This window comes from Rhizopus delemar, genomic scaffold (genome assembly GCF_000149305.1).
Source record: "Rhizopus delemar RA 99-880 supercont3.3 genomic scaffold, whole genome shotgun sequence".
Lineage (NCBI taxonomy): Eukaryota > Fungi > Mucoromycota > Mucoromycetes > Mucorales > Rhizopodaceae > Rhizopus > Rhizopus delemar.
Genome location: NW_027137829.1, coordinates 2,954,384 through 2,967,435, shown reverse-complemented (window position 1 = coordinate 2,967,435; position 13,052 = coordinate 2,954,384). Strand labels below are relative to the sequence as shown.

At 36.3% G+C, this 13,052-nt stretch overlaps 4 protein-coding genes across 4 annotated transcripts; all 4 read left to right on the top strand.

Moving 5' to 3' along the window:
* Positions 1 to 314: 314 nt before the first annotated feature.
* Positions 315 to 1,859, top strand: RO3G_05346 (uncharacterized protein; the record flags this gene model as incomplete). The annotated part of the gene is made up of 1 exon (XM_067659936.1): positions 315 to 1,859. One exon carries the CDS (start codon positions 315 to 317, stop codon positions 1,857 to 1,859), a length of 1,545 nt encoding a protein of 514 aa, XP_067516037.1.
* A 327-nt stretch (positions 1,860 to 2,186) lies between these two features.
* RO3G_05345 (uncharacterized protein) lies at positions 2,187 to 5,096 on the top strand (the record flags this gene model as incomplete). The annotated part of the gene is made up of 1 exon (XM_067659935.1): positions 2,187 to 5,096. The coding sequence occupies one exon, from the start codon at positions 2,187 to 2,189 to the stop codon at positions 5,094 to 5,096; it is 2,910 nt and encodes a 969-aa protein (XP_067516036.1).
* A 365-nt stretch (positions 5,097 to 5,461) lies between these two features.
* Positions 5,462 to 10,301, top strand: RO3G_05344 (uncharacterized protein; the record flags this gene model as incomplete). The annotated part of the gene is made up of 4 exons (XM_067659934.1): positions 5,462 to 6,983; positions 7,143 to 7,733; positions 7,848 to 8,020; positions 8,082 to 10,301. The coding sequence occupies 4 exons, from the start codon at positions 5,462 to 5,464 to the stop codon at positions 10,299 to 10,301; spliced, it is 4,506 nt and encodes a 1,501-aa protein (XP_067516035.1).
* Positions 10,302 to 12,639: 2,338 nt separating this feature from the next.
* On the top strand, positions 12,640 to 12,921 carry RO3G_05343 (uncharacterized protein; the record flags this gene model as incomplete). The annotated part of the gene is made up of 2 exons (XM_067659933.1): positions 12,640 to 12,786; positions 12,844 to 12,921. The coding sequence occupies 2 exons, from the start codon at positions 12,640 to 12,642 to the stop codon at positions 12,919 to 12,921; spliced, it is 225 nt and encodes a 74-aa protein (XP_067516034.1).
* Positions 12,922 to 13,052: the final 131 nt, after the last annotated feature.

Genomic DNA, 13,052 nt, shown 5'->3' with positions numbered 1-13,052 from the left:
AGATTATGATTAAAAAACGCAATACTGACAATCAGATAATCTTTTATACAATTTTGAAATTATTTGTAGCAGTCTTATTTTTTTAAGTATTTATTCAATATAATAATCAATCCTCAATATAAATATCCCACCTAAATCCTGATTGAAAAAAGGATAACTTTTAACTTGGATATAATCAAGAATAAAAAGTATCTCAAAGTAATTATCGTTTTGGTGCTTTTTTATTTCTTTTTTATCTTCGTTTATTACATTTTTTACTTTGAATTTATTTTTATTCAAACTTTACTAAAATATTACTTTTGATTCTTGGTAGTATGTCTGATAAACATAGCCCATTGAAATCAAAGTCCACTGATACCACTGGTACTGTTGGAAAGTCCATTGAGACAGCAAATGGTGACATTACGATGGAGGAGATTGATGCTTCTTGTCAAAATGTTCAGCCTTTGATGAATTCGGTTACTTCGTTGCCTGGTACATCCAGTGGAACAGAAGAAAGGATGGAGACATCCCAGTCAATTGTAGAGAACTTACAGGTCATGATGACCGAATGGGAGAGTAAGCTGTTGTCCCTGGCTTCAGAGTACAATCAAGCTACTGAGCAAAATGATACTTTACGTCAGAAAGTAATAGAAGCAGAAATGAAGAAGGCTCAAGAGAGTATTGCTTACTTCAAAAAAAGTATTTGGTCATTAAAAAAAATATGTCAAGACACAGAAGCTACTGCCACAAAAAAGGAGATTGCTCGTGTTGGATTGACTCTGACTAGGAAGGACTTGCCCAAATATCAGTTGGCGTCAAGCGTTCGCCTACCGTTTCCAAACGATGAGGCATTTGACTCGGAGGAGCATTTCTTGAGGACCTTTGAGAAGGTTGTCTATTCGGCAGGAATGGATATTGAAATGGTGTGGGACAAATACTTGCCGCTATGCATTCACTATGACCATGACCCATGGGTGGAAGCCGAATTAAAAAGATGTCATGATTGGAAATCAGCAAGAAAATGTTTTTTAAACAAATTCACCACTCTACACCGTACAAGGGAATCTGCTACAATGGTGTTCACCATGGTAATGAGGGACACAGAAACTGTCACACAATACAGTACTCGTTTTTTGCGTGCAGTGAATGACGCAGGGTTGAATGCTGCCGATCCCATGTTGGCACAGAGATTTTTGGCCTCTCTGACACAGTCTGTTCAAGTGTGTACACGTATTGCTTTATATGGGAAAAATGAGTCACATGATGATTTGACAATTGAAGAAGTTGCGAAAGTCGCAAGAGACATACTAGGAGACAGCTACAGAAGTTATGCCGCAGAAGCTGCCTTGGTGAATGCTGGTTTGAATCTGGCATCTGGTTCTGGCTCAAGTTTGGGCTATGGTAGAAAAAAACAAAGAATGAATAATGGGAATCCACTAGCTGTTATGTCAAGCCGTGATCCTCGCATGCGTGATAGAATATTTTGCAAGAAACATGGTTGGAACAAGACCCACGACACACAATCTTGCTTCAGTAAAAAAGAAAAGGAAAAGGAAGCAAACTATGGTCTTAGCAACAAATTTTTTGGTCAGAAAAACAAACCTAACCCTGCAACAAATGAGAAAAAAGATTGCCTATACTGTAAAAAGCCTTGGAGTCCTGGACACAAGTGCAAGGAATATTTTGAGCAGAAAAGGAATGCGACAATTCTGTCTGTCAAGATCAATAATGATGAAAAGCCTACAAATGAGAGAGCTCAAAACAAAAAAATTGAATCTTCCCCATCTGATAAGGATGATGAGAATGAGAATGATTTAGAAAATGGAATTAAAGACATTATGATGGATGACATCGATTATGATTGTAAGTCGCATTGACTACATAACAAACAAGATGCATTTAAATTAATTACTCCTATTTATTTAGAGGGAATCAAGCTACTAGCAAAAATTGATACTGGTAGTGACGTAACATGCCTGAAATACAAAACTTTTAAAAATATTTTGAAGTTGAATAAAATCACACAATTATCTGGCAGTTTAAATTTTGCATCTGTTAATAGTTCAGCTAAAAGAATTGGTAAAACTGAGCCTTTAAGCCTGTCTTATATCAATAATATCACTTTTAAGCATGAATTTGAACTTGTAAATTTCAACCATGATCTAGAGTTTGACGTATTACTTGGTGCCGAAATTTTACCTAAAATGGGAATAGGGCTTACAGGTGTAGCCGTCAATTGGAATGATGGTGAAAATGTATATTCTAAAAATAAACAAAAGGATGAATTGTTTAATAGCCTCAATATTGATCATGATGAGCTATATGAACCTGATAATTCTCCTGCTGGTACATATGAAGAAAGAAAGGCCTTTATGAATATTATTCAGCCTTCAATTGATAAAAATCAAAAGATACCAATAACTTCTTTTTGTACAATTCCTGAATCAGTTGTTAGACTTCCGACAGAAAAGGGTGCTACATCATATCAGAGGCAATATCCTATTGCACATAGCTTAAGGCCAGTGCTAGATAAACAAATTGAAGAATGGCTAGAAAGTGGTACAATAAAAAGAACTACAATTAATACCAGCTTTAACAGTCCTTTATTGTTGGTTCCGAAAACAAATAAAGCTGGCGAAATTGTTTCACATCGTGTTTGTGCAGATGTGAGAGGATTGAATCGTTTACTTCCTGATGTCAATTATCCAGTACCAATAGTAAGAAATATATTTGACAATCTTGCGGGTAAGAAAGTATTTACCACCTTAGATTTAAAGAGTGCATATAATCGTTTTTTGGTTCATCCTGATGATCAACACAAGTTAACTTTTACGCATAATAATAAGCAGTATAGTTTTCAAGGGTGTTGTTTTGGTGTAAAAACTGTAACAGCTATTTTTTGTAAGGTAATGGATATCCTCTTTGAAGATATGAGAGATATTGTTCAGACTTTTGTCGATGATTGCATAATTAGCAGTTCATCAATTAAAGAACATGCTAGAGATGTCAAGCGAGTCATTGATCGTTTAACTTCTGTTAATCTGATCTTGAACCCTGAAAAATGTAGCTGGTTTCAACATTCGGTACACATGTTAGGTTTTGTTGTTAATGCTACTGGAATTAAAGTAGACAAAAATAAGCTGACAAATGTTGAATCCTGGCCTATTCCAAAGACCTGTAAGGACATTCAGCGATTTATGGGATTGATCAACTATTTTAGAGACTTTATACCGATGATCTCTGAAGTTGCTGCACCTATTGATAGTTTAAGAAATGATCCACATGTTGATAAAAATTGGACAAGTTTACATACTGAAAGATTCAAAGCTTTGAAAAGCATCTTACAATCAAAGCATATCTTACATTATCCTGATTTAAATAAAAAAATGTACGTGGCAACTGATGCTTCACAGTACGGCGCTGCTGCTGTCTTGTTTCAAAAGGATGAAAAAGGACGTATCAAGCATATTGCTTTTGTTTCTCAGTCCTTATCGCCTAGTCAAAGAAACTGGAGTACGACTAAAAGAGAATTATATGCAATTATTCTTGCCTTAAAAAAGTTTCGCATTTTTCTGTTAGGAAAACATTTTGAAGTGCAATGTGATCATAAATCACTAGTCTACATTCACTCACAGAAAGAACTGTCACCTATGTTGGTTGGTTGGCTTGAAACGATCCTTGAATTTAGTTTCAGAGTAGTGCATATTAAAGGAATTTTAAATATACTACCTGATGAACTTAGCCGCTTGTATCCTCCTAGAGATGAATCCAAGCTGGAAGGGGGTAAAACACCTTATAGGAAGAATAAGAAGGCAATGAATAAAAGAAAAGCCTACAGTAAAGATAAAAGTGTAAACATACTTGCTGTAAAGTTAGTAAATAACAAGCATGCTACTTTAGACTATATATGTCCTCCTGAAGAAGAGAGAGATAAGATCTTAAATGAAACCCATGAATTTGGTCATTTTGGTAGTGAAAGCATTGTTCAAAGAATTCATGCTGACGGTATGCACTGGACTAGCATTTATAAAGATGCAGTAGAAACTGTAAGATCATGCTCTGAATGCCAAAAACATAACATTAGTAAAAGAGGTTACCATCCCTTAACTAATATAGTAGCACATGCACCTTTTGACCATGTGACTTTAGATTTAGCAGGTCCATTACCAGTGACTGAAAATGGCAATATATATTTATTTGTGCTCACAGATATTTGCACAAGATATACAATATTAAGAGCATTGTCCAATAAGCAATCCGATACAGTAGCAAAGACTCTAGTCCAGATATTTGGAGACTATGGCTTACCTAAAATTATAAGCTCTGATAATGGAGGAGAGTTTAAAAATTCCCTTCAATATGATATTATGAAAACACTTGGTATTGACAGACGCTATACTACGGCTTATCATCCACAAGCTAATGGAAGTGCTGAATCAGCTGTCAAAATTGCACTAAATACAATCAGAAAGATGTGTAAATCTAATGCACAAGATTGGGATCATTATCTTCCTATAGTTCAGTTAGCTGTGAATTATAAAATAAGAAATAGAACAAATTCCTCTCCTTTTTCTCTGATGTATGCAAGAACCATAAATAAAATAAAAGACTATAGCAGTGAAGAAGAAATAAAACAAATGCCCTCTCGTTATATGTCTGAAGAAGAACTTATGAAAAGAATAGAAAAGATGGAAAAGATAGTGTTTCCTGCAATTAAAGAAAGAACACAAAGAATTGTAGAAGAATATAGCAAAAGATACAACAAAAGGAAAATGCTAATTGAAATTGAAAATGGTACTCATGTGATGGTTAAACTACCACACAGACCGAATAAATTAGCACCTCTCTACGAAGGCCCCTATACAGTTGTTAGACGTACTAAAGGAGGATCATATGTATTGAAGGATGAACAAAATGAACTTTTGCATAGAGATTACACTCCATCTGAATTAAAGGTTATATCAATTGATGAATCCATCATTGAAGATGAATACTACACAGTTGAAGAAATTCGTGATCATAGAGGTTCTTCTGGTAGTAGAGAATATTTAGTTAAATGGGCAGGTTACGGTGATAGAGCCAATACATGGTGTCATGTTTTGACATGTCAATAAGATAACAGTCTTATCATTCTAAGCTAAATCTTTACAAATGAGTTTGAATAAGAATAGATCCTGATAATTACCAACTGCCCTGAACAGCCAAGTTTCACTTTCATCTCAACAGTTGATTATTTACATCAGTTTATAAAATTTTTCTTATACATGTCAAATCATATCGGTCGTAACTATCTCTTGTCATTTAATCTCAGGTCTTGCTCAAACTAATATAAATAGCCTTGGAATCTTTCTTTAATAAAAGTAATTCGACTTTAGAACTATTGTTCGGTCTCGTTAATTCTTCTTTTTCATATTTTAAATACTTAAAAACACTTCATTTTTTTTAACGAATTCTGAACTTTTGTTTAAAATTACAAAATATGGCTGACAACGATCAATCCACTCAAGTTTCCTCCCTTAATAAGAAAGGCAACCTTAATCAACAAGAAGAAGAGACATCCAGGGTCAGTGAAGACATAGAAATGGCTATCGTTGAAGAAGCTGCTTCTACCACTTCAAATGGTTTTGAATTAAAAGAAGATCCATCTATCGATGCTGTTATGGGTCTGAGGGTTACATTGACAGACCTTAGACAACAGATCGCTCGTGCTGTGGTAACTGGAGCTCCTCAAGAAGAGCTAACCAAGCTCCAAGAACAGGCAGTTAATATAAAGAACTGCATCCAGTTCTTAGATGATGCTCAAGCTTTCTGTATTACTCCTCCTACACCCGTAGGTAATGCTGTTTTCAGTCCTGGCTTCTCAAATACTGCTTTTAACACTCGGTCGGCTCATATTATCCCACCTGATCTTCCTGTCTGGCAATGGAGGGGTAATGTCTGGAGAAAAGATGCCGATGTACATGACTCCGTAGAAGACTTACTTGACACCTTCTCCCTAATCATTGAGTCAAATGGTCTATCTGTTGATTCGAGTTGGTCTCGCCTGGTCCCAATCAAGATGAACCGAGATCAACGTTCATGGTTTAACGAGGTTCTAAAAGGGCGTAGTTTGACTTGGTCTGAAGTAAGAAAGATCATTGTCAAGACCTATGCTGCACAAGACGTAGCTCAAGAATTGGAATACATGGACCAGCTCCTGTCACTTAAAATGCTTCCAACCGAGTCCATTGAAGCCTTTACAGATCGATTTCAACGTATTCGAAGGGCTGCCAAATGGGATGATGACATCAGGACCGCTTCCATTTACAAGCGTGCTTTACCAGGCTTTTTACGTCAGGAGGTCTCTCGTTCCTTGCTAAACCTTGGTCGAGATCAACAAGACTCCGTGACAAAAGTTGCTGCCAAAGCACGAATGGTCCTGTCATCAAACCTTTGTTCAGAAAGTGGCTCATCTAACCGTCAAGAATCTGGGTTAAAAATTTCCTCCTCGCCTCTCCTTTCTAAGGGAACAGAAGCATCGAAGTACAATCCAAACAACTTGGAAACCTCAAACAACCAACTTGGCAATGGTAAAAGAGTGTCTATGGGTAGTATGAAGAACAAGTTCCGCTGCGCTATCCATGGTATTGCCAATCATCCCACTGAAAGATGCAACAAGTACAAGGATTTGCTGAAGCAAAACTCTTCCTCGGTGATCACTCCTTCTGCTGCATCTAATAGATCTTTATCATTTGTGTCTGTTGCCAAGAACTGTTATCGATGTTTGGGTAATGTCCCTTGGTCCAAAGAACACGCTGCTCGCTGTCCTCGTGACAAGCCTTATCATGGTCCAACTAAGGCCATCCGTTCTGTTCGCTTGGATACTGCAAATTCCAATGGTAACAAGCCCAACCTCACCGTCACTCCTCAAGCTAGACCACAACAGGCGTCCTCCAAGGTGTCTAGTGGTGATAGCAACTTGATGGACGTGGATGACGAGGGTTATCCAGTTAGCTATGACTGTAAGAAATTAACAAAACAGAATGAAGTATTTAAAAATACTAACCATTCTTTAATTGTACCTATCACTATAGAGAACGTGAACACTATGGCCCTGGTTGATAGTGGTTCTTCTTTTAGCTCGATAGACACAAAATTTGTTAATAAATATAATATTGCAGTTGATAGAAATGTATCTGGTTCCGTTATACTTGCTACAAGTGATAATGTTAGTAAACGTTTCGGTACAACCAAATTTCCATTAAGTGTTATTTACGGTGATAATGATAAAAATCTTATTCATACATCCCATTCTTTTGAAGTCCTTCCTCTTTCCTTGGATACTGAAGTTGTAATAGGATTAGACCTAATGCACAAGTTGAACATTCTTGTTACCAACTTAGCTATCAGACATCCTAATCTTGCACCAGTTATTGACAAAGAGATTACGGATGACACACCTGAACCTAACAAAGCTCCTTTCGGTACACTTGAGCAACAAGCTCATTTCCATAATGCTATTAAACCATTTGTTGATCAAAATGCCTTAATACCAAAGAATTCATTCTGTACTGTACCCGAGTCAGTTATACGTTTAGATACTGTTAAAGGAAAAACCGCTTACCGTGCACCATATCGTACTCCTTTTAAATTACTACCAATCATGCGTGAATGTATTGACACTTGGTTAAAGGATGAAGTTATTGAACGTGCATCACCTAATTCGGATTGGAATTCTCCTTTAACATTGGCACCTAAGAAAGACTTGCTTGGTAATCTCACAGGACATCGACCCTGTCTCGATCCTCGCTTGTTAAATTCTATTCTCGTGTCAAACGATAGACATCCTATTCCAAAGATTGAAGAGATTTTCGATCAATTACAAGGATCAACTATCTTTACCACTCTTGATCTTCGACAAGCATTTCATCGATTCCAAATCTACGAACCTGATCGTGTTAAGACCACATTCACTTTTGAAGGTCAACAATACCAATTTAGAGGTTGTCCATTTGGATTGAAACATATTGCTTCCCGTTATCAGCGAGTGATTAATATTGTATTACGTGATTTACCTTATGCACAGGCTTTTGTTGATGATATCATCATATTTTTCCAAGTCTTATGAGGAACACATCACACATGTGCAAAACATAATTCAGAGATTAACTAAAGTGAACTTGATCCTTAACCCAGACAAATGTCATTTTGCGCAGTCTACTGTTTACTTGCTTGGTTTCTGTGTTGATGCCAAAGGGTCTCGACTCGATCCTCGTAAAGTTACAAACGCTTTGACTTGGCCTAGACCTTCATCTGGAAAAGAGATTCAACGCTTTTTAGGACTGGTAAATTATTTTAGAAAATACTTGCCAAATATTTCTGAAGTCACTGCGCCTTTGGACAAATTACGTTTCGAAGGTAAACTTGATAAACTTTGGACATCTGAACAAGAAAGTGCTTTTGAAAAAATCAAGGCATTATTGTCTTCTGCGCCACTTCTTCATCATCCAGATTTAGAACAACCTTTTTACGTTGCTACTGATGCTAGTAACTATTCAATTGGTGCTGTTCTTTACCAAGTTATCAAAAATGAGACTCGATATATCGGTTTCATGGCACGCTCACTTTCTTCATCTGAAAAGAATTATTCTACCACTAAACGTGAGCTATTAGCAGTGATATTTGCACTAAAGAAGTTTCATCCATTTTTGTGGGGTAACCCATTCACCTTATACACTGATCACAAGGCCCTGACTTATCTCCACACTCAGCCTGTAGCTAACGCTATGATGATCAATTGGCTGGATACTATACTGGATTATAACTTCAAAATCATCCATCGACCTGGTATTCAAAATATTCTGCCAGATGCTTTGTCGCGTCTTTTTGAACCTGAAAAAACGCTGGAGGGGGATAATAAAACCATCAAAACAATTGTCACTTCACAAATTATCAATTCTAACGGATCAATTCTTACATCCAGAATGATGATGCCTGCTGACTTGATGACCCCAGCACCAGAAGACAGACAAAAGCTACTCATGGATACACACTTAGAAGGACACCGTGGAGCTCAAGCAATCGTAACAGCTTTACATAGCGATGGTATTCACTGGACAAAGCTCAAGGAAGATGCACTTGAAATAATACGTAGTTGTCCTGATTGCCAAAAATTCAATATCGCAAAGCACGGATACAATCCCTTAACCTCAATCTATGCTGATGCACCTTGGGATCACATCTGTATCGACACAGCCGGACCTTTCCCTACTTCAGTACAAGGTAATCAATACATCCTTCTGGTAGTGGACGTCTTTACACGATATTGTGTACTCAAAGCCTTGCCCGATAAATCCTCTCTCACTATTGCACTTGCATTAAGGAGTATCTTATCGCTCTTTGGTCGACCAAAAATTATCCAAAGTGATAATGGTACTGAGTATGTCAATGAAATCGTCAGACTGTATGTTGAATCATCCGGTATTGATCATCGTCTCATATCAGCTTATCATCCCCGAGCTAACGGTATAGTTGAACGATGGGTTGGCAAAGCAAAAAATATTTTGCACAAAAGATTACAAGGCAGAACTGAGGATTGGGACTTGTATGTTGACAGTACCCAAGAAGCCCTCAACAATACACATACAGCTTTACACGGCACACGACCTTTCTCATTGATGTTCGCAAGACGTCCCAATGAAAACAAGGATTATAATAACGTGCTGGACAAAACTAAATCGCCTGAAACAATGAAACAGTTAGAAACTAGAATTAACGAGTTTAATGACACTGTCTTACCTGCTATTCGTGAAAAAATAAAAACTTCACAAGCTGCCTCTCGAGACAAGTTCAACCAAACTCACAGAATTCTAACCGATATCCCCACTGGTAGTCAAGTCACGCTCAAGAATGTAAACCGTGTTGCAAAAAGTGATCCCCTCTACGTTGGTAATTACACTGTCAAAAGAAAAACTCAAGGTGGTTCATACGTGTTGGTTGATGCAACTGGAGCACTCTTACCAAGAGATGTACCTCCATCGCAAATAAAGGTTATTTCCCAGGAAGTATCTTTATCCAATACTGATCAATCTGAATCATACGATGTTGAGGCAGTTTTACACCATAAGGGATCACCGGGTAATTACTTATATAAAGTTCGATGGAAAGGTTATGGAGAAGAAGATGACACTTGGGAACCGGCTAGTCATTTCCATGATTACAGACCGATCCAAAAGTATTGGTTACGTATAAGTGAACAAGAACCAGCGCGCGAGGTTCAACTTGTTCCTAAAAAAAGATACAACCAAGAAAAGAAAAAATGTGCATCGCAATGTAACTAACTCTAAAAGAAACAGACGTTAACACATTGACCTTCTTCCACCCAACTTTCATTAACTATACATATATGTTACCAGCAAATAACGCAATTATAAAATATTTACAAGGATAGTAAAAAATGGAATTTTTTCTCATGCCTTAATATTTTTCAATTTGCACGTTTGTACGCAGTCACATTTACAGACAAACATCACTTTAGCAATAAATTCCTGTTTAGGGTTTATTATCGCCTAAATGCTTTGTTCCATTCTTGAACACTATACTTTATATGTTTATATAAAGAGCCACTATACGTTATATGACTTCACCCTACCAAGCACCTATTTCTTACAACAAATAGAGCTCATCTTGACATCTCAAACCTCATTTTGACATTCAGTTAAACAAACATCTTTTTACTTGCCACATTAATTCCAGAAAAGATAATTACAACCTGGAAGGGGGCAATGTCATGTTTTGACATGTCAATAAGATAACAGTCTTATCATTCTAAGCTAAATCTTTACAAATGAGTTTGAATAAGAATAGATCCTGATAATTACCAACTGCCCTGAACAGCCAAGTTTCACTTTCATCTCAACAGTTGATTATTTACATCAGTTTATAAAATTTTTCTTATACATGTCAAATCATATCGGTCGTAACTATCTCTTGTCATTTAATCTCAGGTCTTGCTCAAACTAATATAAATAGCCTTGGAATCTTTCTTTAATAAAAGTAATTCGACTTTAGAACTATTGTTCGGTCTCGTTAATTCTTCTTTTTCATATTTTAAATACTTAAAAACACTTCACATGGGAGCCAGCCAATAATTTCTCTGACCCAACATTTATCAATCAATATTGGGATAAACGAAAACAATTAGAAGGAAGAGCTAATAAAAGAAAAATAGCCTTTTCAGAAGAAAAGAGCATTAATAGGAAAACAAGAAAAACTAATTACTACTAAATCGAGATAAAGGACAATTTTTTAAAAAAAAAAAAAATTTATAATAATAATAGTAATAAGAATAAGAATAACAAGAAAAGAATAATATTAATTGATTCGGAGCAATGTATGCCAATAAGAACGAATGAAAAGATATTACTTTACTCTAATAATCTTTGTCGACTTAGGTAAGACTAAGTCTGGTGGGGACGCATGTTATAGGTAGACATAATAAAATAATAAATTATGCTATAAACCAAACATCTCCAACACTAGCATAGTTGAATCATAAAGATCTGACGATGAATTATATCATAAAGAGTAATGAATGTCTTGCATATATAATACCAACTTGTTATAGTAATGAGTCTTTGCATAATCTCTTTTATGATCCAATGTATTAAGTTGCATTGAGACTATGTATGTCAGAATAGAATATTGTTTTTCTTGCATAGTAACTTTATTGATCTAAACGAATGATTGAGAAATAATCCTATCGATAATCCGATTGGTGCCTTAATAGCTCCTGTTGTCTCCATTATTAGGTTTCAGTCTTTCTGCACTTATTTAGTAACCGAGTTTACTCAAACCCAATAACCATTCAGGAACAAAATACAAGTGCCGTCTTAAACAACGATTCCATGGATGACTATTTATAAATGCAACACTAGTAGCTTAGAACAACGATTTATAATATAATTATACAAGATAAGATTCCATGGAACAAGATATGATGACAATGCCCCAATCCATAATGAAACATCAAGAAAGAACCAATTGATTTAACTCAATCGTCCCCATGAATTATCATTCAAAAGAATATAAATATCCCACCTAAATCCTGATTGAAAAAAGGATAACTTTTAACTTGGATATAATCAAGAATAAAAAGTATCTCAAAGTAATTATCGTTTTGGTGCTTTTTTATTTCTTTTTTATCTTCGTTTATTACAGACCAGGCCAAAAAAGAATGTAGTGTAAGTCTAGAACAGATTTATCAAATTAGCAATTGTAATTTAATACCTATATTTTATACCTTTCTTTGTGATGTAGAGCTATTTAGCAGAATACTACCGTGATTACGTTGTTGGTCGCAGAAGCGAATTTGACTTGGACGTGACCTTCGCCCACAAGAACAACAGAAAGGTCAAGGCCCTGTTATCTGAGCAAGTCAGGAAGCATCGTCGTTTTGATTTGCTCACCACTTCGCAAATACACACCATTATCAGGAGCAAGTATTCCTATTTGATGAGCAAGGCCAAGGGGAAGAAAGTTGCTTCAACAAAAACAACCTGTCGTAGCCGTGTAAATACGGTGAGTATTTTTTATATTTAGAAGATTATATTATAAAATATAGAAAATGCTTACATTAACACCTTATGATAGAAACTCTCTAACAGGAGATCTATTTACATGGCTAACCCTTCAGCGTTCGACGCCCGTTTCCCGTTCGCTGGCAAAATTCTGACTGTTGACTGGACGTCAGATGAAGAAGATGGGCCAGAGGACGCGAACGGTCGTACGTTCGTGGTCAAAAGGCCATCATTTAGGAGCAACGAAGTAAGTAAAATGTTGGTAACAAATTTCATTTTCTAATATACCTTAATCAATCTACAGGTGGTGCAATTCCACGAAGAGTTGCAAAAAAAAATACAAGGAATCCATGAAGAAAAAGGGGGCTCCACCAACTATTAGAAGAATAATAGAAAATGTTGAGGTGGAGTTCCCTGACAAGCTCGATGATACTGATTTTCCTTCCTGGGCTTTTTCTTCTCCTGGTCTTGGTTTTCCAACCTCTGTTTCTGCTTCTTCTTCTTCCTTTGCTG